The sequence below is a fragment of the Bubalus kerabau genome, chromosome X, assembly GCF_029407905.1.
Source record: "Bubalus kerabau isolate K-KA32 ecotype Philippines breed swamp buffalo chromosome X, PCC_UOA_SB_1v2, whole genome shotgun sequence".
Classification (NCBI taxonomy): Eukaryota; Metazoa; Chordata; class Mammalia; order Artiodactyla; family Bovidae; genus Bubalus; species Bubalus kerabau.
In genome coordinates, this window is record NC_073647.1 from 103,187,383 (window position 1) to 103,211,607 (window position 24,225).

Below are 24,225 nucleotides of genomic sequence, written 5' to 3' on the forward strand. Positions count from 1 at the left end.
CACAAAGAGTTGGACATGACTGAGCAACTGATCTGATCTGATCTGAGTGGTTGAGAGTCCACCTGACATTGCAGAAGACACGGATTCCATCCTTGGTCTGGGAAGATTCCACATACTCTTGGGCAACTAAGCCCATGTGCCACAACCACTGAAGCCCACAGGCTCTAGAACCTGTGCTGTTCAACAAGAGAAGCCACTGGAATGAGGAGCCCACACACTGCAACTAGAGAGTAGTCTTCTATCACTACAACTAGAGAAAGCCTACTCACAGCAACAAACACCCAGCAGAAACAAAAATAAATAAATAATTTTTAAAATAAAATAAATCTTAAAAAGGCTCTCTGAACCATAGGATGAGGACATCTTAGAGTTGCAAACTAGTACAGCCACTATGGAGAACAGTATGGAGATTCCTTAAAAAACTGAAAATAGAACTGCCTTATGATCCAGCAATCCCACTGCTGGGCATACACATTGAGGAAACCAGAAGGGAAAGAGACACGTGTACCCCAATGTTCATTGCAGCACTGTTTATAATAGCCAGGACATGGAAGCAACCTAGATGTCCATCAGCAGATGAATGGATAAGAAAGCTATGGTACATATTCACAATGGAGTATTACTCAGCCATTAAAAAGAATACATTTGAATCAGTTCTAATGAGGTGGATGAAACTGGAGCCTATTATACAGAGTGAAGTAAGCCAGAAGGAAAAACACCAATACAGTATACTAACGCATATATATGGAATTTAGAAAGATGGTAACAATAACCCTGTGTACGAGACAGCAAAAGAGACACTGATGTATAGAACAGTCTTATGGACTCTGTGGGAGAGGGAGAGGGTGGGAAGATTTGGGAGAATGGCATTGAAACATGTAAAATATCATGTATGAAACGAGTTGCCAGTCCAGGTTTGATGCACGATACTGGATGCTTGGGGCTAGTGCACTGGGACGACCCAGAGGGATGGTATGGGGAGGGAGGAGGGAGGAGGGTTCAGGATGGGGAACACATGTATCCCTGTGGCGGATTCATTTTGATATTTGGCAAAACTAATACAATTATGTAAAGTTTAAAAATAAAATAAAATTAAAAAAAAAAAAAAAAAGGCTCTCTGAACCATAGGATGAGGACATCTTAGAGTTCAGGGCCAAAATCAAATGTGATACTTCCAGAAGAAAACTGTTGATGTGATGGACTCTGTTCTAGATAGGATGATGTATTTCTTGGCCCCTGATCTTAGCATTCCTATGCCATGTTCAGGGCCAGTGTCTGGAGATCTGTATGCAAACATGTGACTTTGGTCAAGTCTCATGTCCCCCCATGGGGCCTGTGTTTTCTGTCAAATGAGGAGTCATAAGCACCATTCTGATCTGCCACAGGTTGACAGGTTTGCTGAGAGATTATAAACAGCGAAAATGAAGTATCTTTGAGGAATTAAATCAGCCCTCTCAGAACATTTTATTTTGTGAGGCTCCAAAATCACCGCAGATGGTGACTTCAGCCATGAAATTAAAAGATGTTGCTCCTGGGAAGAAAAGTTATGACCAACCTAGGCAGCATATTAAAAAGCAGAGCCATTACTTTGCCAAAAAAGATCCATCTAGTCAAAGCTATGGTTTTTCCAGTAGTCATGGATGGATGTGAGAGGACTATAATGAAAGCTGAGAGCCGAAGAATTGATGCTTTCAAACTGTGGTGTTGGAGAAGGCTCTTGAGAGTCCCTTGGACAGCAAGGAGATCCAACCAGTCCATCCTAAAGGAAATCAGTCCTGAACATTCATTGGAAGGGCTGATGCTAAAGCTGAAGCTCCAATACTTTGGCCACCTGATGCGAAGAACTGACTCATTAGAAAAGACCCTGATGCTGGGAAAGATTGAAGGCGGGAGGAGAAGGGGACGACAGAGGATGAGATGGTTGGATGGCATCACCAACTCAATGGACATGAGTTTGAGTAAACCCCAGGAGTTGGTGATGGACAGTGAGGCGGGGCGTGCTGCAGTCCATGGGGTCGCAAAGAGTCAGACACGACTGAGAGATTGAACTGAACTGATTCAGAACATATTTTGAAATTATTATCACACAGAAGTTGTTTCTTTGGAGCAAAGTAGTAGGTAATGTCAGTGTATTAGTCTTCTTCAGTTCAGTTCAGTTCTGTCGCTCAGTCCTGTCCAACTCTTTGCAACTCCATGAATCGCAGCATGCCAGGCCTCCCTGTCCACCACCAACTCCCGGAGTTTACCCAAACTCATGTCCATCGAGTCAGTAATGCCATCCAGCCATCTCATCCTCTGTTGTCCCCTTCTCCTCCTGCCTCCAATCCCTCCCAGCATCAGGGTCTTTTCCAATGAGTTAACTCTTTGCATGAGGTGACCAAAGTATTGGAGTTTCAGCTTCAGCATCAGTCCTTCTGATGAACACCCAGGACTGATCTCCTTTAAGATGGACTGGTTGGATCTCCTTGCAGTCCAAGAGACTCTCAAGAGTCTTCTCCAACACCACAGTTCAAAAGCATCAATTCTTTGGCTCTCAGCTTTCTTCACAGTCCAACTCTCACATCTATATATGACCACTGTAAAAACCATAGCCTTGACTAGATGGACCTTTGTTGGCAAAGTAATGTCTCTGCTTTTTAATATGTTATCTAGGTTGGTTATAACTTTCCTTCCAAGGAGTAAGTGTCTTTTAATTTCATGGCTGCAATCACCATCTGCAGCGATTTTGGAGCCCCCAAAAATAAAGTCTAACACTGTTTCCACTGTTTCCCCATCTATTTCCCATGAAGTGATGGCTTCTTAGACTGCCATAACAGAATATCACTGATGAGTGGCTGACATATCAGAAATGTATTTTCTCACAGTTCCAGAGGCTAAAAGCCCCAAATCTAAGTGCTGGCTTGGTTAGTTTCTCCTGAGGCCTCTCTCCTTGGCTTGCAAATGGCCACCTACTCATTGTGTCTTCACCTGGTCTTTCTGTGTTATTGCTGTCCTAATCTTGCCCTTCTTAAAAGGATATCAATCAGAGTGGATTAGAGCCCACTCAACCTCATTTTAACTTAATCACCCCTTTAAAGGCCATATCTCCAGTTATGGTCACCTTCTGAGCTACTGGGGCCTAGGGCTTCAATATCTGAATTTGGGAAGAAAACAGCTCAGCCCAGAACAGCCAGGCACAAATTTTATCTATTCGTCTACAATGTGGGGAGAGGAGGAAGGAGTAGGCTAGATCTGGGCTCTGCTGCTTGGCTGAGGAGCCCTCATCTGGGATGCACAGATTGCTCAATGGTGGTTATGGCTTCGGCAATGAACATAAATAATCATGACCTTATCATTTTGGTTAAAAATAATAATAATAATGCCTGCTCATTTAAAAAAAAGCCCCCCAAAAGTGCCAAGAAGCACAAAGATGAAACATTTTTTAAAAAAATCACTCTAGGGGGGCTCAAGATGGAGGGGACATATGTATAGCTAATGCTGATTCATGTTGATGTATGGCAAAAACCATCATAATATTGTAATTATACTCTAATTAAAACAAACAAAAACCTTCTAGAAATAAACAAAAATTATTCTAAGTCTCACCACCAAGAAATAACCATTTTCTCTCATCATGTTTTTCTACACATGTAGAGTTAGAAGGCAAGATGAGTGGGTGCAGAGAGAGAGAGAAAGAAAAGCAATTTACACAAATGGGCTTATACTACATATCTTAGTTGAAGTCAAAGGTGTTGAGTTTATCTTCAATGACATTAAGAGGAGAAAAATAAAAGGATGCTGTATGAGTCTCCTATCGCTGGTGTAACATCAGCACAAACCTAGCGGCTCAAGGCAATGCTAATTAATACCTTACAGCTCTGGAGGTCAGAAATCTGACACGGGTCTCACCAGCCTCCAGTCAAGGTGTTAGCAGGCCTGCGTTCCTTTCTAGATGCTCTAAGGGAAATTGTGTATTCTTGCCTTTTCCAGCTTTCAGAGGCCCCTGCATTCCTCAGTTCCTGACCTACTTCCTCCATCTTGAAAGCTAATAACTTCAGCTGAGTTCTCCCATCTTATCCATTCTGACTCCCTCTTCACTTTGAAGAACCCCTGTGATTACACTGGGTCCACCAGACAATCCATGATACTCTCCCTATTTTAACGTCACTTGATTTACAACCTTAATTCCATCTGAAACCTTGATTTTTCTTTTGCCACGTAATGTAACATATTCACATGCGTGCATGCTCAGTCCCTTCAGTTGTGTCTGACTCTGTGCGACCCTATGGAATGTAGCCCGCCCGGCTACTCTGTCTACGGGATTCTCCAGGCAAGAATACTGGAGTGGGTTGCCATGCCTCCTCCAGGAGATCTTCCCGACCAGGGATCGAACCCACATCTCTTACATCTCCTGCACTGGCAGGTGGGATCTGTGGCACTAGTGACACCTAGGAATTCCTAATATATTCACAGGTTCTGGGAATTAGGACCAGGACATCTTTGGGGGGTAAGGGCATCATTCTGCTTGCTGCAAATGCAAAATGTAAAAAAGAAAAACCAAAAAACTGCTGAACTTCAGCTAAATTTTTCATCACAACACCTCCACTTTAAAATTTTTCTTAATTCTCTAAGTAAAAAAAAAAAAAAAAGAAAAGAAAAACCGTTATCAGATAAAATGCTTTTGTTTACAAGTAACAGAAACCAACTTGAAGCAGCTTGACCAATAAGAGACTAAATCAGCTTACAAAAGAGGAAGTGAGCTCTGGCGCCCTGAATACAGACCTAGTGGCCCCGCATTCTTCTTACCTCTCTCCCCTGAAATATCCCAAGGCTCATAATACCTCTTGGTATTCATAATTACTAACATTTGCAAACACTTAATACCTGGAGTACAAGAAAGAGGAGAGGGCTTCAGAGAGGATAAGTAAACCGCAAAGGCCATCCTGCCAGGGGTCCCAGGTCACCCAACTCTAGAAGCCAGCATCTTAACCACTGTCAGTCCTCACTGACCTGTGCTGGTGGGGACACTGTGGTCCAGAGACCTGCCTTCCTGAGTGCATGAGTAGAGGCTGGTGGCCCAAGTTTCCAGGTCTGGTGAGAGGCACAGGCCAGCCCTCAGCCTGTCCACTACACACGACTATGGAGCTGCTATGGTTTTTCCTGTGGTCATGTATGGATGTGAGAGTTGGACTGTGAAGAAGGCTGAGTGCCGAAGAATTGATGCTTTTGAACTGTGGTGTTGGAGAAGACTCTTGAGAGTCCCTTGGACTGCAAGGAGATCCAACCAGTTCATTCTGAAGGAGATCAGCCCTGGGATTTCTTTGGAAGGAATGATGCTAAAGCTGAAACTCCGGTACTTTGGCCACCTCATGTGAAGAGTTGACTCATTGGAAAAGACTCTGATGCTGGGAAGGATTGGAGGCAGGAGGAGAAGGGGACAACAGAGGATGAGATGGCTGGATGGCATCACTGACTCGATGGACGTGAGTCTCAGTGAACTCCAGGAGTTGGTGATGGATAGGGAGGCCTGGCGTGCTGCAATTCATGGGGTCGAAAAGAGTCAGACATGACTGAGCAACTGATCTGATCTGATGGAGCTGCACCAGGATATTTCCAGGTTACCTATTTCCTTCTTTTCCCTCTGCCTGGCTGGGCTAATCTGGGCCTTGGCAATGTGCCTATTGCTCGACAGGCTGGTCTGCTACCTTAAACGGCTTGGTTTCCCCAGGTTAAAATTGTTTGTTCTTAGGATTTCCCTGGTGGGTAGCTAAGACTCTCTGCTCCTAAAGCAGAGGTCCTAGGTTCAATTCCCAGTCAGGGAACTAGGTTTCGCAGGACACTACTAAACAGATCCCACATGCCACAGTGAAGATCAGAGATCTCCTGTCATGCAACTAGGACCCGGGGCAGCCAAATAAATATATATACTTTTAAAAATAATGTTTGTTCTTGGCCCCCTTCCGGCCTCCAGAACACGCGGGGTCGCATCTGCTGACGACTGCTGCCATCGTGTGTGTTATTTAGTGGGAGTGCACCGTTGGTGGGGGGAGGTTCAATGATGTGCAAAACTGCGGCGAACAGGGAGAGCTAGGGCGGACATTGAGGGGCACACTATCAAGTGACAGCAGTGACCCAGTGTGTCCTCTCAGTGTTGGCCTGAGGAAGAGGCTTTGGTGCTGCCAAAAGGTGGTGGCTGTGGGCGCTGGCGACGGAGCACCTTTGAGCCAGGACCGAGATCCGAGGTTCGCTCTCTGCCCACAGAAATGAGTCATGAGGCTGCACCAGCGGTACCTACTGGAACCTCAATGTGTGCTCCGTCCTCCCAGAGCATGCCTGCCCTGACTGGCACTGCTGCGGCCAACAATGACCTGGCAAGTCTTTTATGAGTGTCCGGTCTGCTTTGACTATGTGTTACCACCCATTTTTCCCTGTCAAAATGGCCGTCTCATTTGTTGCAACTGTTGCCCAAAGCTCACACATTGTCTGACTTGCCGGGGCCCCTTGGGGTCCACTCGCAACTTGGCTATGGAGAAAGTGGCCAATTCAGTGCTTTTCCCTTGTACATATACCTCTTCTGGATGTGAACTAACTCTGCCATACACAGAAAAAGCAGACCACGAAGAGCTCTGTGAGTTTAGGCCTTGTTCCTGTCCATTCCCTGGTGTTGCCTGTAAATGGCAAGGCTCTTTGGATGCTGTTGTGCCACATCTGATGCATCACCATGAGTCCATGACAACCCTACAGGGAGAGGATATAGGATATAGTTTTCCTTGCTATAGACATTAATCTTCCTGGTGCTGTTGACTGCATGATGGTGCAGTCCTGTTTTGACTTTGACTTCATGCTAGTCTTGGAGAAACAGGAAAACTACGATGGTCACCAGCAATTCTTTGCAATTGTACAGCTGATAGGAACACCTGAGCAAGCTCAAAATTTTGCTTATCAACCTGAGCTAAAAGCGCATAGGCAGCAATTGGCTTGGGAAGCCATTCCTTGATCTATTCATGAGGGAATTGCAACAGCCGTTATGAACAGTGACTCCCTAGTCTTTGACACCAGCATTGCACAGCTTTTTGCAGTAAATGGCAATTTACACATCAGTGTAACTATTTCTGTGTGTTGAAATGGCAATCAAACATTTTCTGGCCAGTGTTTAAAACCATTGCATTCAATTTAGACTGGAGTGGGTTGCCATGCCCTTCTCCAGGGAATCTTCGTGACCCAAGGATCCAACCCATGTCTCTTAGGTTTCCTGCATTGGCAAGTGGGTTCTTTTCCACTAGTGCCACCTGGAAAACCCAGTCTAACTAATAGCTCTAGAAAATTATCTACCTCCTAATTCTTGAAACTTGTGACAGTTGCTTACATGGCAAAAAAAAAAAAAAAAGACTTTGTAGATGTGATTAAGTGAAGGATCTAGAGACAGGGAGATTATCTTGATTATCTGATGGGCTCTAAATGTAACCACAAGTGTCCTTATAAGAGGGAGCCTGAGAGAGATTTGAGATAGACAGAAGAGCAGATGCACATACAAAGGAGGTGGCATTATGACCATGGAGGAAGATATTGGAGTGGTGGGGCCACAAGCCAAAAAATGCTAGCAGCCACCAGAAATGTCCAGGGTCACTCCACCCCCAGCAGTGGAGCTGGTGTCCAACTTGGAGGTGCAAATGCCCTCCTATCCCCTCCTGCTGGCCAGAGCTGTGTCGGCTATAAAAGAAGGACAAGCAGCACCTAGAAGCCAGGAGGTCTCCGGGAAGAAGGCTGCCCTGTCCATGGTCTCCTCAGCTTGCAGAGCCCATTTCCACAGAGGATTCAATCCACACACCACTGTGCGTGTGTTCAGGAATGAATTCTCCTTAGTAACCAACCAATACCCCAATGCCAGTGATGTCACACAGTAATAAACATCACAAAATAAAACCTGTCTTCCTGGTTCATAGGTGGACTTCCAAGTAGTGGCAGAGGACCCCGGGCTCCTTGCAAACTGACTTCCCTCTCTTGGGCCTCTCAACCTCCAAAAGATGAACAAAAGGCACATGAAGAAAACACTGTTTGTTAAGTATACACATCATTTTAGCGCAAGCTCCATTCAGCAGGACTGGCCATATGACCCCATCCCTGTGCAAAAGGTGTGGGAAATGTAGTTTATGGCTGGGCAGCTGCTTTGCAGTAGCTCAACACTAGGGAAGATGAAGCATGACTTTTGAGGACAGCCATCTGTCACCGTGACTCCCCGTCAGATGGGTGTGGTCCCCAGGAATCTCAGGCTGGGCCAAGCAAGTGAATTGTTCAAGGTCACACAGTTAGATCCATGATTACAAACTTAGTATCCACTTTCCCAGCTCCTCGTGCCACGCCATTGGACCAACCAGTTCTGTGCTTTGAATTTTAGGAAAAATCTTCAGCCTGGTACTTCATGTTACAAAGCAGTTTTAACTAGAGAATGTCACTTCATCCTCAAAGTGTTTTGGCAAAGGAAGTGGGAAATAAGTTATCCCCACAGATCTGGAGAAGGAAATGGCAACCCACTCCAGTATTCTTGCCTGGAGAATCCCATCCACACGATGAGTTAATATGCATTTGGGCTTCCCCAGTGGCTCAGTGGGGAAAGAATCCACCTGCAATGCAAGAGACACAGGAGACACGGGTTCAGTCCCTAGGTTGAGAAGATCCCTTGGAGAAGGAAATGGCAATTCATTTCAATATTTTTGCCTGAAAAATCTCATTGACAGTGGAGCTTGGCAGGCTGTAGTCCAATGGGTTGCGAAGGCTGAGCAACAAAGCACACAGCACAGAGTATGTGTGACCCCAGGAGTGCCCACCCCCAAAGCTGTGTCACACCTGCAGTGTTCACATCCCAGTCCCTGAGATTCTGAGTGTTCAAATGCTGTATGAGTGACCCCAGAAGTATTGACTCCCCACTGTGTGTGACTCCACAAATGTCCATTCCCCAATATGTGTGACCCTATGAGGGTCTAAATACCCATATGTGTGACCCCAGAGCCACACACACCACAGCCTGTGACCTCAGCAGAGTCCACTCCCCAGTCTATACTGAGGAATATCCATTAACCACTCTGTGTGACCACAGGAGTATACACCCTCAGTCCCTAGCCCGAGGGGTGCCAACTCATCACTTCTTTGACCACAAGAATGTCTGTACCCTTTCACTGAGACTGCAGTGATGTCTACAACACAGCCTATGTGACCATAGGACTGTCCTAGCCTCAGTCACTATGACCCCAGGAGTGTCTTCATCTCTGTGGGACACCATGGATGCTCACACTCCAGTCTGTGCAACCTGAGGAGAGTCCAGTCCACAACATGTGTGATTTCAGGTGTCCACTCCCCAGTGTGTTTAACTTCCAGAGTGTCCCAAACCCTCTGTGACTCTTGGAGTGTTCATGCCTCTGAGTGCCCTCAGCCTGTGTGACTCCAGGAGTGTCCAAACCCCATCATTGTGGCCCCTCATCTCTCCACACCTACTCTATGTGACCTCACAGTTGCCCACACCTTAGGTTTTCTGATCCTGGAAGCACACATCCCAGTCTGAGTGACCCTAGAGGCTCCACACTACAATCTGTGCAAATCCAAGGGTGTCCATGCCTCAGGCTATCTGACCTCAGAGGTGTCCACACCCCGGTATGTGTAAGCTTATGAATGTCTACTAACCAGTCCAAGTGACTCAGGAGTATCCACTCCCTAGTGTGTTTGAGCTCAGCAGTGTCCACATACCAATCTGTCTGACCCCAGGACCACCCAGTCTAGTTTGTTTGACTGCAACCATATCGACACACTAGCCAATCTGACCCCAGAAGTGTCTATACTCCACTCTGTGATTCCAAGAGTGTGCAGTGTCCAGTGTGTGTGACTTCTGGAAAGCCCAGACCCCCATCTGAGTAACTAAGGCTGTTCACAGTGTATGCTGCTTCATGTGGGCATCACGCTCCTGTCTATGTGGCCCCAGGAGTGTTCACACCCCACTCTGTGTGACTCCAGGATAATCACACCCCTGTCTCTGTGATCCCAAGGATGTCCAGACACCAATTACCCAACGGTATGTTCTGAGACGGTACTAGATTCCTTATCACTGCTATTCCAGCACACCCTCTGTGGGTGTGAGCTGGGGGGTGGTCTGCTCCACAGCTCCCTCCAACACCATAAAGGGTCTCTTGTATCCCTATTTCCTCTCACTCTCTCCAGTGGACCATGCAGTTTCCATATCCCCCATCCCTGGCCACATGCACGTGCACACACCCACACCCCCAAATACAGAGTCCCAGCTCTGTATAGAGAGCTGGGTCAAATAGAGAGCAAAGGTCAACGCAGCCTGCCTCCTGCTGCAGACCCCACCCCACAGACAGCAGTGGAGTAAAGGCACCACTGATGAGAGTGAAACCTTCCAAGACCTTGTGAAACATCTAAATAAAAATTGGACACCCTCCTCACCAGCTAGACTGTCAGCTCCATGTGGGCAGGGACATTTGTCTTATTCTCTGATGTCTCTCCAGCGCCAAGAACAGTGCTTGGTACACAGATCCCATTCATTAGGTGTCCATTGAGTGAACAAACCCTTGACCCAGCAATCATACTTCTAACTCAACATGCACACACATGCACAGAGCTGTGTGCTCAAGACTGGCAGGAGCAAACAGCTGGGAAAACCTTGTAAATGTCCATTTCTAGCCAATGATAGTTGCAGAGTAAAACAAATGGTGGGGGTTTATACTGTATCTCAGAGCACCCACCTAACATGATACAGAATGAATGGAACCTGTGTGTACCTGTCAGGTGGGGATGCCTTCCACGGGACATGCTGTTGACCAGGAAAAGTAGGTGGGAGATGGTTATGGTGACTCTGTGTGTGTTGTGTGTGTGTGTGTGTGTATAAGGAAACACTAGAAACTGACTTCAGTGGTCATTTTTGGAGAGTGGAGCTGGGGATCACCAGTGTAGTTCATATACTGGATGTACTTTTGGAACCTTTTATACAAACCTATGTGTGCTGTGTACTAAGTCTCTTCAGTCATGTCCAACTCTTTGCAACCCCATGAACTATAGCCCATCAGGCTCCTCTGTCCATGGGATTCTCCAGGCAAGAGAATACTAGAATGGGTTGCCATTTCCTCCTCCAGGAGATCTTCCCAACCCAAAAATCGAAACTGCATCTATTATGTCTCCTGCATTGGCAGGTGGGATCTGTAGCACTAGTGCTACCTGGGAAGCCCATACAAACCTATATTCATGTGTAATTCTTCATAAAGGAAAATCTTAAGCAAAACCAATATGCACAGCACAAAGCATTTGTGTGTCTGTCTGAGTGGGTATCTAGGGTGTGTCTAGGTACAAGAATCTGAAACTCACATGCCCCAGGGGCTGGACAGCTCATTAACAAGAGAAAGGGCACTCAGCTCAGGGTAAGGTGAACAGCAATGGGGCTGATGAATGTTCCCTCTCAGCAGTGGAGGGTGAGGATGGGGTTGAGAAAGGGGTGGGAAGGGGAGGACTTCAGAGCTCACACCCCAAAAGCATTCATAAACTCACACCCTGGGACAGAGAACATTTAATAGCTTCGAGATCTTGCCTTGGAAACAGATCTATTATAAATTAGTGTAGTTATACTCTAACTCAGACTGTTCCTAACTTCATACGCCAGACACAGACTCCCAAAGAGATCAAAGATCTCACACTTGGGAGATACACTCTAAATAGATCAGAGATCTCACACCCTAGAATAAAGGTCCTCCCCCCAAATTTCAGGATGGGTAGTTTTTCTATGTTATTACAAAGGAATCCTTAATTGTGGACTGAATGTTTGTGTCTCCCTCCCCAAATCCATGTGTTGAGGCCCCCAATGTGATACATTAGGGGCTTTTAGGAAGGTATTACAGTTAGATGAAGTCATGAGGGTAAAACCCTCAAGATGACATTAGTACCCATATAAAAAGACACCAGAGGGACTTCCCTGGCAGTCCAGCAGTTAAGACTCTGCACTTCCATTGCGAGGGCTATGGGTTCAGTACCTGGTCAGGGAGCTTTTTAAAAAAGAAGACACCAGAAAGTTTGTTCTTTCTCTCTGCCATGTGAGGACCTGGCAATAAGGTGGCCATCTGCAAGCCAGGAAGAGAGATGTTATCAGAACCCAACCATACTAGCACTCTGATCTTGGACTTCTGGCCTCCAGAATGGTAAGAAAATAAATTACTGTTTCAGCTACCCTGTCTATAGTACTATATTATGGTGGCCTGAGCTGGCTAAGACATCTTAGGCTTTCACTTTCCAGGCCCTGTGTTTTATGTCAGAGTCCTTGTACTTGCACCGTCTACCTCTGTCAACACCAGCAGTCCCTAGTCAGTGGCCCTCCCATTCCTGCCCCTTGATCTGCAGGCATTGAGCCAGAGGGCTATCTGAAGGCTGGGGGCAAAGACACTTAGCCTACCACACTGCGCCATCTGCACTCCAGGCTGCCAGCCAGGATGTGGAGTTGGACTTTGGAGAAGCAGGTGAATGGGGTGGCCCCCAGGGGTCTTGGGGCACGGGTACTGGCAGCAAGGCTGAGAGTTCCCAGCTGGGCCTGGCAACCTACTTCCCTTCTATGTGGCTGTCCCGGTGTGCTTTCATCCATTTCCCCACCCTCTTCCTTCTTCTTTCCTCTTTCAAAGACAAGCAGAGGGCAGCAGAGGGACATAGAAAGCCCCTGCTCTAACACATAGCAGACTGTCAGCAGGTCTGCAGGAGTGGGCAGCTGCTCAGCTCCGCTCCCTAGGGGCGGCTCCAGGAGCCGGTTCAGCCAGGGCCATTGGGGTGGGGCGGGACAGGGAGTGGCCAGGAAAGAGCGCTGCTCTTGAGGTTTGCTAAAAGAATTCCAAGGGCCACTGGCACCCCGAAGGAGACCTTGCAAAGGACTTTGTAGGAAGATAGAAGCCGTCCCTGTGGAGGAGGCCGGAGGGAGGCTATAGTATTTTGGACATTCTAGTTTATATATATTTACATATATAATACACATATAGACATATATTTGGTTGTGAGAAATAAAGCGGATTATGCTTTATGCAGTGCTTAGAACAGAGCTTGACACATAGTAAGCTTAAGTGTCTTGCTTGTAGAAAGGGAATGGTGCCTGCTGTTCCAAGTAAACAATGAATGTTGCCCAGCCTCAAGCCAGCAGCCGCTGCAGCTGCCGCCCAACAATGTGCCCTGGGGGCATTTAGGAGAACCACCCTAGGTAGTTAAGCAAACTGGCCCTAGGTAGTTAAGATGCATACCTGAGAAAAGATTTCAATGAGCCCAGACTCTCGCATCCTCCCATACATAGAAAAGTGCTAAAATCATTAACTTGAGAAGGCTGCTTTTTGTGATTAGCAGTAATATTTTGATGTTTGACTACATGGTTTTTTTTTGTTTGTTTGTTTGTTTTTTCAGCAAAAATTCCTGTATATCCAGAGTCCTCCCTTACCTATTTGGAGCAGCTCCTCAGAGCTATCTGAGCAGCTGTCTCCTGGGTTATTGTCCTCAGTCCTCAGTCAAGTCCTGAAATATAACAACTCAACAACTTTGAGGTTGTACACTTTTCTTCAGTCATCTTTTTTAAAACCAGCCTCCCTAACCTCATCTCAAAACCCTGCATGATCTCGCCTGGGCTTCCCCTCTTCCTGTCTCACTCTCGGATTCCATGCCACATGGGCCTTCTTCCAGGTCCTCAAGACAGCCAGCTTTGCTTATTCTTGAATTTGCAAGGATGGAGCTCCACATCTGCAAAGCAGAATTGGGGAGTGAATGTGAGCTAGTAGGGCACTGGATAATGGAAGGAGTTAGTTGAATTGATTTCCAAATACTTATCAGATTTGGGGGATGTGGCTAAAGCAGTTTAAAGCAATGCTCAGGGAATAATCTATAGCTCTAAATGTGTAGAAATGTAAAGACTTGAAAATCAAGTACCTCAGCTTCCATATCAGGAGTCTGGCAAAGGAACAGAAAATTGAACCCTGAGAAAGTGGAAGGAAGGAAATTATAAAGAGAGCAGAAACTGGGGAAATGGGAAACATACAACAGAGAAAATTAATGTCAAAAATTGGTTCTTTGAACAGATTAAGAAACTATTAGTAAATTTTGTTTTCTCAATAAGAGAAAAAACATAAAATACAAATATCAGGACTGAAAAGGGAGTGCTATTATCAATCCTACAGACATTAAAAGGTTAATAAGATTTTTAATACATAGAACATTAGTTTCAATGAAGCTCAAATGGTCAATCATTTCCCCAGTTCTATGGCTTCTGTGTTCATATGGATACTCTGAATCCATGAGGACAGCAGAACTCAAGAACTTTTCTAATGCCTCCTTCACTCATGAAAATAGAAAAGCACAGTATTTTTTTTAAGCTGGGGCTCAAGTGAAAGCAATTGTTTAAAATGTAATGGGTTTTTTTTTTTTAATGTAATGGTTTCAAATGGAATTGAACACAGCAGAATAGAACAGAGTGGAATAGAACAGAGGCCAGACTTTGTGCCAGGCACGGGGTCTAATTATTGTAGTGAAGTGAAGTTCCTCAGTTGTGTCTGACTCTGTGACCCCATGGACTGTAGCCTACCGGTTCCTCTGTCCATGGGATTTTCCAGGCAATAGTACTGGAGTGGATTGCCATTTCCTTCTCCAGAAGATCTTCCCGACCCAGGGATCAAACCTGGGTCTCCCGCATTGTAGACAGACGCTTTACCATCTGAGCCACCAGGGAAGTCCAATAACTGTCGTAGATATTCATTAATTGAACAAATATTATAGAACATCTGCTAGCTATTTGGGACACAGTGGGGAACAAAACAGAAATTTCTACACTTATGAAGCTTATATTCTAATCAGGGAGACAGATACTAGCATGTGCAAAAGGCCCCGAGGCTAAGGTTCAAGGATGGCCCTTATGAGGAACAGGCAAAAGGACAACATGGCTTGGAATCCAAGAGCAATGAATGAGGGGACTTCCCTGATGGTCCAGTGCTTGAGGATCTGCCTTGCAATGCGGGGACACAGGTTCAACTCTTGATGGGGGAACTAAGATCCCACATGCCACAAGGCAACTACGCCCAGGTGCCTCAACTATACAGCCCATGTACTCTGGAGCCCATGAGCCACAATGAAGGATCCCAAGTGCCACAACTAAGAACTGATGCAGTGAAAATAAATAAATAAATAGGTTGCAAAGATTGAGGGTCACAGTACAGAGAGTCTGGATTTTAACAAGATGACCACAACATCATCATCATCAACTCTTATAGCACTTGCTGTCAGGCATTGTTGTAAGATTTTTTTTTTTTTGGCCACACTGCCCAGCTTGTGGGATATTAGTTCCCCAACCGGGAACCAAACCCGGGCCCCTGGGAGTAAGAGCACCAAGTCCTAACCACTGGACCACCAGGGAACTCCTCCCAACTTTTTTTTTAAGCTGTTCACAACAGTTCTATAAAACACATAAAAAAATCATACCCATTTTCTAGAAATGGAAACCAAACTCTCTCAGCCCAGAGAGCAAGTAAATATCAGTCTGGCTCCACAATATTTTTTTTAACCACTATACTCTGCAATTTATGGTGCATAGGCATCTTATAATCCTGTAGCAGATGTAATGTAAATATACAAATTACTAAAGAACTCGAATCAAGAGAAAGATCTGGTGGGAGGTGTGCTGAAGGCAGGAAATGAGTGGTGGGGTGGTGTGCCCTCCCCCTAGGCATCAGTGCTGATCTGTAGGCACACATGCCCAGAAACATTACTGCATCTGAGTTGCTCCCTTCTTGTCCTGTCCTCTGTGATTAACTGTGGAGTGATAAAGGAAGGGACTGAGTTTTAAACTGGCCAATAAAGGGCTTGTACTCATGGAAGTGGGCCTCCTCTGTTCTTATTATTTCTTATAAAAGAGATGAATTCCAGCTCTGGGAAAACAAGGGAGAGTTTGGTTTTTGGTCTCAACTCTCCTATCTTCCAAAAACCAAACTCTCCCTTGTTCTATAAAGCAGCTTGCTTTGAAGAGTGGCCTGGTGGGGGTGGCAAGCTGAATTCCATCATTAGCCCACTAGTAACATTATGTGGAATTGTCTTAAAAAAACCAACAAATGAGTCCATTTTTAAATACCCGCCTCCTTAAAAAAAAAAAAATTACAGGGCATTGTAGTATGGTAGTTCAGAGAAAGAACTGTGGTGATCAGCATCAACAAAATACCATCGGTAAACTCCTAAGGGATATAAACCTGACTTAAGCTGATCACCTTTGGAGAAGGAAATGGCAACCCACTCCAGTATTCTTGCCTGGAGAATCCCATAGACAGAGGAACCTTGCAGGCTACAGTCCATGGGGTCGCAAGAGTTGGACACGACTGAGTGACTTTCACTTCACTCCTATCTTCACCTCTATCCCCCTGGAAGGAGGAAAATAATAAGAAAACAGTGAAGGGTGGTCACGGCAGACACATGGACTCTTGTGAACCCACACATGAGCAATAAGTACTGAAGATTCCTCCCAGGACTTTCCCCTTGGAATGGGGGTAGAAGGAAGTATAGTCACTGGGGAGGTGAGGGGAAGTGGGGAGAAGGAAACACAGGAAACATGGGTGTGACCAGTGGCAGTGTGGTCTCTTTTGACTCTTTTTTTTTCTTTTTTTAGTCATGGAGGGACAACAGTCAGACCCCTTCCCTGTGTCTTATCCATAGACTTGACTACATTGTGATGACAGTAAAGAGACTCAAAGACACCACTATGTTTTATTCCAAGATCCTGGGCATGGAGGTCATGACTTCTGAGGTAACAACTTCCCCAAATGCCAAACTGCAGCTGGGGTAAAATTTGATTATACTATTTTAAAAAGTAGCCTAGAACTCCAAAACACACACACACAATTTAAAAATGACCAGTGGAGGAGATTCCAAACTCTGAATAGTGGGACTTCACTATTCAGTGAATAAAGGGAGGGAAGGAAGGGAGGAAATAACCACAGAATAATGTGAGAGAACTTTCCAGTCCTTATATGGAGAGTTAACTGAGTATCCAGCATGTTTACACCTAAATATGTTCCTAAGAAATTATAGAACATCAAAATAAATACAAAGCTCCTAGAAGTTTTCAGAGAGTTTAAAAAGTAGTTCAACTACAAAGGAAAAGGCAATGTAGACTTCAGATTTCCCAAGAGTCAGAGACCAGAAGACAACAGAAGAACAACTTTAAGATTCTGAGGGAAAACATTTCAACCTAGAATTCTATGACCAGACAAATTATTAATCAAGGTGGGTGTAGAATAAAACATTCTTAGACATATTAATAAAAAGACTCAGAAACTTGGCCTACTTGCTTTCAAAATTACTTGAGAATATCTTATCAAAATGAGTGATTAATCCAGGAAGACATCAAAGTCAGGAAACAGTGGATCCTAAGAGGAAGATCCAGAAAGATACCTAGAACACAATCAGTCCAGTTTGGGTCAGGAAAACAAATGTCCCCAAGAAAAACGGATTCAAGGTAAAAAGGTTTCCAGAGATTGAATACAATCCTTGAGAATTTGGAACAACTCCCAAGTGGGAGATGCAGAGACACTGATTGCCTTCAATGGAAAGGACCCACGAATGGCAAACAGAGTAAAAAAAAATGTAAAATTGACATGGAATGTGTGCTCTGTGCTGTGTGCTCAGTCTCTCAGTTGTGTCCAACTCTACAACCCTATGGACTGTAGCCCGCCAGGCCCCTCTGCCCATAGAATTCTCCAGGCAAGAATACTGGAGTAGGGTGCCATTTCCTACTCCAGGAGATCTTCCCAACTCAGGGATTGGACCCGAGTCTCTTGGATCTCCTGAATTTCCAGATGGATTCTTTACTAATAGCACCACCTGGGAAGCTCCAACATCGAATGTCATGCATAAAAATAGAATTATGCACTATCAGACTGGATGTATACACAGCAAGATCTGGATGTATACACAGCAAGGGTCTTAAAAAGATCATGCTGAACAAAAAATGGTGAAGTCCAATTATGTCCATAGCACAGTACCACTTATAACATACACACATAAAACAATAATATACCTTTTACAATAACTTATAAAAACCAAAGAATGAACATCAAACACATTATAATCATTGCCTATGTTGGGGACAGGAATGAAGACTGGAGATAAAGAGACTAAGTATACAAATAAAACTAGAGAAGGGCCTTGCATGCATCAACAATAATAGGCATACGAAGCCTCAGCCCTTGGTATCTGGACACAATGGAGTGAAATTCAGTACATCTAGGATCAAGAAAAGTCTTAAAAGCTGCAAGAGTGGAGGGTGGATGCATCATATAGAAAAGAAATGAAAAACAGATTAACATCAGACGTCTTATCAGCAATACCAGATTCAGGAAGACAATGAAGCCACATATAAAAGGCTATGGGAAAATAGCCTACAACCTCAAGTTCTATACTCAGCTGAACTATCATTCAAGTGAAATAAAGTCATTTTCTGATAGAATGAATGTAGTATCTGCCATGGTGATATAAAGGGACTATAAAAGTGATTTTTTTTTAATGGCAGAAGTCTCATCCTCCTGCTCAACCAGAACATGTGCATACAGATTCTTTTCTGTGTGGTGTCTATGGAGTGGGGGAAATAGCTTTATGGAAAATTAAAATATTTTGCCATTAAATACATAAATAAATAAAAATGGCAGAAGTTGACAGGCACAGGAGAAAGAGGCAAGATGAAGAGGATAGTTGGGTCAATGAGATACTATGTTCATCCATCAAAACATTAAGGTGCAAGTGGGTTATTTTTAAATTGTAAAGGAATCAAAACAGGAGCTAAAACTGATGACAATTCTATTGGGAGGGGTAGTATTGTGGATGAGCTAAATTCTCATTTATCATAGCAGGAAAAATAAAATGTCTGAAGTTGCCAAATCAAGAAATAGTGGCACGTCAGTTAGGGACTGTGTTTGGAGGCACGTGGGAGAAAACTTAACTGGGTTAAGCTAAGTGGGCTAAATAAAATAGAGTTTTCTCTTTCTCTCAGTCAACAATCAGTCTAGAGGTAGGCAGGCAGGGTGTGGGCAGTGGCTGAAAGGAGGAAATGAGTAGGCAAAAAGCGTCAGCTCAGTGGGGTGGGAAGGTTTTCAGAAGCATGGCTCACAGCCTCTGCTAACATTTCATTATCCAGCCTTCCATGGCTGCCCAGCAAGGAATGCTGGGAAATGCAGGTTTTTAAAGCTGGGTACACAATAGATCCCACTGAAACTTGGGTTGTCTTTAAAATAAAAAGGGGAGAAATGTATATTAAGCAGGCAGATTATAGTCTCTGCCATGGATAGTATCAACATATTATTTGGAGGTATGGAAATAATTTCCAGAAGAAACACATACACACATTGAAAGCATTTGCCTCTAGGGAACAAGATAAGAGTGGGGCACCAAGTGGCTATTTTTCATCAAAGCCTTGTTCTATTTCTTTTTTAACCTTGTTGGTGTAGATAGGGGGCTGTGCCTCACACTCACCTTGGAGGTTTAGTTCCAGGTTGTTTTCTCCCCCCAAATAGGGAGACCAGAAAGCACTGTGTTTTGGAGACCAGAAATTTAACCTCCACGAGGTGGGAAAGGAATTTGAACCCAAAGCCACTCACCTGGTCCCCGGCTCCCTGGATATATGCCTGATCATAAAGATGCATTTGGAGGAAATGGTCCAGTGCCTCAAGGTGAGTCAAACTTCCATCTTCTTTTGAGAAAGCTGCTACAGATGCAATGAAAACAGAAGTATGACTCAAACTTCAGACATAACAGATTTCATCACATCCAGATAAGGTTTGCACACCATTGTTTACTCATTATCATGGACATAATTTTCCCCATAAACAAATGTATTTTAAAAGAAAACTTTACATCACCCTTGTGGAAAACAGTATACCTAAACTCTATTTATATAAATACATTTGTGTAAAAAGAAAATGTTCAACCAAGTAAGTGGAAATTCATCATATCTTGGCATAAAGAGGAGACAATTATAAAAACAAACAGCTGTAAAAGCATCACAGTGTCATTAGATTCTAGCCACTTCTGCTTCCCCCAATCTCTGGGCTTGACAAAGTTAGGTTGGTTAGAGAGGTATCAAGGACTTCGCATCCACCAGACACTTTCTTCTTGGTATAATCAGAAGGATTGAAAGAGGACTGAACAGGGAATAATTTCTGACTCACTGTAATTTTTTTTTACTCACTGTAATTTAATTTAGTATCCTTGTAATACTTAAGATGATTTCATGTGAAGGGGACATTGGTTCTCCTTTTGGGAAACACAGATTGAGGTATTAAATCTATTTTGTGCAAATTGACCTGGATTCTTTTGGAAAATATCAGTGAAAAAGTCTGGCTTGGAAGTAAAGTGGGTAAAGCATAGGGTTTAAGGGTATGGACTTTGGCTTGCCTGGGTTTGAATTCTGACTCTGCCACGTACTAGGCACATTATCATCCCCATTTGATGGATGAGGAAACTGAGGTGCTGAGCAGTTAGGTACTCTGCTTGAGGTCATACAGCTCTTAAATAGCTGGAACAGAGTGAGGGAGAGGAGAATGGTAGGAGATGAAGTGTGAAAGATACAGGGGTCTTCTAGGCCACCGTAAAGAATGAAATTTTGGTCTCAAACATGGTCTGTGAATGAATGATTTTTGTTCTCTCCTCCCACTTCAGGCTTGTGATGTCATTGAGGAGGGTCCAGTCCCCAGAACAGGGGCAAAAGGGCCCATTATGTCCATCTACCTCCGAGACCCTGACGGAAACCTGACTGAGGGGTCCCAACTATATCTCCTCATGATGGAGGTTAGTTCTCTGCCATTCTATCCCCTGCCACGTCACCCCCTCCCTTCCTTCCTGCAAACCCTTATCCAGGCCCAGAAACTTCTAAGGACTGAGGACTCGGGCACTTTATGCATCTTGCTGGGCGATCTGAGGTGGATTTGGGACCAACATGTCTGAGAGTCCCCTATCCAAGCTGCCCAATAAATCACTTTCAATTAACATGAGCTCTTTATTATTACTGTCTCAGCATTATACATGGCTGTTTTTCTAGAACATAAGGTCTCTGAGCTATTTGGGGGTCAGTGACCAGGGGGTGGGACATCTCTGAGGACAAAATTCAGGGTCATCACCTTGGGATTCAAGGCCCCTGATAGATTTCTCCTTGTCAGTGAGCTTATCCTTTTCATCCTTTTTGATTCAGCTCACTCCTGCCAAGTGCTGCCTGATGTTTATTCCACCCAACTGGTTTGACTGAACTCCAAGATCTCTGCAATTCCCATGGGGCCTTCAAGGGCCAGCCCAGATAACACTACCTCCTCCTAGAGCACCTTAGCTGGTTTCAGCCCTGCGGAATGTGGCACTTTCTACATTTGGATCTGGTAGGTTCAGACTCATCTCAACTGAGGCTCTGCTCCTACAAGAGGAGACAGATGGGACAAGAACAAATTTTCTCTGTTTCTGTCCTCTTCCCCCACCATTTACTGATTCAGTCAATCAATAAACATACATTGAGCACCTATTGTGTGCTTGGGCCTGTTCCAGGCATTGGAAAGACAGGGTTGAACAGAAGAGATAAGCTTATCTATGTTTGTGGAGCTGCCATTCTGGTGGGAGAGACAGAAAAGAAATAAAATTAAGTAAGGAAAATATCAAGTGTGCTAGAGGATGATAGGTGCTTTGGGAAAGTGGCAACAGATTAAAAAAAATCTGAAGCATTTTCCAATATGTAATAGGATGGTCAGGGAAACCTCACTGAGAAAGAGACATTTTAGCCCAGACATGAAAAGATGAGGGAGGGAGCTGTGCCAATAGCTACAGGAAGACCATAGCAGGCAGAGAGGATAGCCAGTGCAAAGGCCCTGATACATGCAGGGGCCTGGTGTCTGTGAGGAGCAGCGAGGAGGCTAGTACAGAGGAGCAGAGTGAGTGGGGGAGCAGCAGGAGGTGAGGTGGGGGAGGTTGGGGGGACAGATGGTGCAGGGCCTCATGGGCCATGGAGAGGACTCTGGCTTTTACTCTGAGTGACAGGGGAGCCACAGGAGGGTCATGAGCAGAGGAGAACTGTGATCTGACTTAGGATTTAACAAACTCCCTTCGGATGCTTTGAGGAAAATAGACTACAAGGTTGAGGGTGGAAGCTGGGGGACCCTGAGGAGGAGGTTACTGCAGTGGTTCAGATGAGTAACACTGGTGCTGGTGGGAGAAGTGGTAAAAAGTGGTTCGATTCTGGAGATACTCTGAAGACAGAGACCACGTGAGTTCACCAAGAGAGAAAATGTCAACTAGAGAAGAGGCCCAAGGACATTTAGAGTTCTAAAACAAGAGGAGGAACCAGTGAATGATGCAGGCAAAGAGGAAAGGAGAGAGCACAGATCCCTAGGCAAATAAGAGATGGATGAAGGAGTACATATGAGACTCTCTTTAAGGTGAGGGAGCCCCTAGTCTTGTGGACTCTGGTCTCTTAAACAGTCTCCAGGTGGTAGTTTAGCCATGCCCTATGAGTAAATTCCCAGGGAGCCCCCAAAATGCTGGGGATAGAGGATGGTTAAGGATGTGAGTTTTAGCACTTGAAAGGCTTTGCCAAAAGCTGTAGCACGTTTCCTGCCTATTTTTTAAAAAAATAACTTGCCTTGGACCCAGATGCTATGTGCCAAGAGATAGATGATTTATGGAAGGAAGGATGGAACAAAGGAAGGATGGAAGGAAAGGAATAATGGAAGGGAATAAAGAAAGAAGGAAGGGCATGGATAGATGAATAAAGGGGTAGGTGGACAGGTGGATGGATAGATGGGTGGGGAGGTGGAAGGATGGATAGACTGATATCCCCTGCCCCAGGAAAAAACTCTTCCACATGTGTGTGCACAGAGACATATGAGCTTGTAAGTTGCAGGTTTGCTGTAATAAAGAAAAGACTGTAAACAACCCAGACGTCCATCAGCAGATGAATGGTTAACCAAAACATTGTATATCCATTCCATGGAATACTACTTGGCAATAAAAGGGAATGAACTTATGAGGTCATCATTACTTGATACCAAAACCAGACAAAGACGTAGTAAGAAAAAACAACTATAGACCAATATCACTTATGAATATAGATGCAAAAATCTTCAACAAAATACTAGTAAATAGAATACAGTAACATATAAAAGGATTATACACCATAACTAAGTAGGATTTATCCCTGGAATGTAAGATTAGTTCAACATGTGAAAATCTATTAATGTAATATGCCATATTAATAGAATAAAAGACAAAATCCACAGGATCTTAATAGATACAGAAAAAAGCATTTGACAAAATTCAACACCCTTTCATGATAAAACACTCAACAATGGCTGATTCACAATGATGTACAGCAGAAACCAACACAATATTTAAAGCAATTATCCTCCAATTACAAATAAATTAAAACAAAAACACAAAACACTCAAAAAGCTAGGAATAGAAGAGAACTTCCTCAACCTGATAAAGGGCATCTACAAAAAATCTACAGCTAACATCATATTTAATGGTGAAAGACTGAATACTTTTTCCTGAAGATGAGGAACAAAACAAGGATATCCCCTCTCAGCACTTCAATATTGTACTGGAGGTTCTAGTCTGGGTAATTAGGCAAGAAAAAGAAATAAAAGACATCCATATTGGAAAGAAAGAATTATACAATCTCTATTTGCAGATAACATAATCTTGTACACAGAAAATCTTAAGCAATCCACAACAAAGCCACTACAACAAAGCTCTGCAAGGTTGTAAGACACAAGATCATAGAAAACTTGATTGTATTTCTATACACTAGCAAAGAAAAACCCACAAGTGAAATTAAGAAAACAATTTCATTTACAACAGCATCAGAAAAATAAAATACTTAGTAATAAACTTAACAAAAGATGGGCAAGATTTATACATTGAAAACTATAAAACATTGTTGGAAGAAATTAAGAATACCTAAATAAAAACACATCACATGTTTATGAATTACCAACTTCATAGCATTAAGATAGCAATACTCCCCAAATTGATCTACAAATTTAGTGCAATTACTATCAGACTCCCAGCTTACTTCTTTGCAGAAATTGACAGGCTGACCCTAAAATTCAAGTGGAAATGTTGGGGATCCAGAATAGCTACAAAACTATTGAAAAAGAAACACAGAGTTGGAATACTTGCATGTCCCAATTTAAAAACTTACTACATAATATGGCAATCAAGACTGTG

At 44.0% G+C, this 24,225-nt stretch overlaps 1 protein-coding gene and 1 pseudogene across 1 annotated transcript; both read left to right on the plus strand.

The window, feature by feature from the left end:
- Nucleotides 1-6,236: 6,236 nt before the first annotated feature.
- LOC129639028 (E3 ubiquitin-protein ligase SIAH1-like) lies at nucleotides 6,237-7,102 on the plus strand (annotated as a pseudogene).
- Nucleotides 7,103-11,414: 4,312 nt separating this feature from the next.
- GLOD5 (glyoxalase domain containing 5) lies at nucleotides 11,415-21,262 on the plus strand. The gene is made up of 6 exons (XM_055565352.1): nucleotides 11,415-11,450; nucleotides 12,417-12,485; nucleotides 16,637-16,774; nucleotides 19,536-19,691; nucleotides 20,680-20,808; nucleotides 21,209-21,262. Exons 1-6 carry the CDS (start codon nucleotides 11,415-11,417, stop codon nucleotides 21,260-21,262), a joined length of 582 nt encoding a protein of 193 aa, XP_055421327.1.
- The last annotated feature ends 2,963 nt before the right edge of the window (nucleotides 21,263-24,225 follow it).

Excerpts from the sequence above, each read along its gene's own strand:
- GLOD5 (XM_055565352.1), top strand. The coding sequence starts at position 11,415 with ATGGGGCTGATGAATGTTCCCTCTCAGCAGTGGAGG. Across the intron at positions 11,451-12,416 it reads TTCCCTCTCAGCAGTGGAGG|CCTACCACACTGCGCCATCT; the intron begins GTGAGGATGGGG and ends AAAGACACTTAG. Across the intron at positions 20,809-21,208 it reads TATATCTCCTCATGATGGAG|CTCACTCCTGCCAAGTGCTG; the intron begins GTTAGTTCTCTG and ends TTTTTGATTCAG.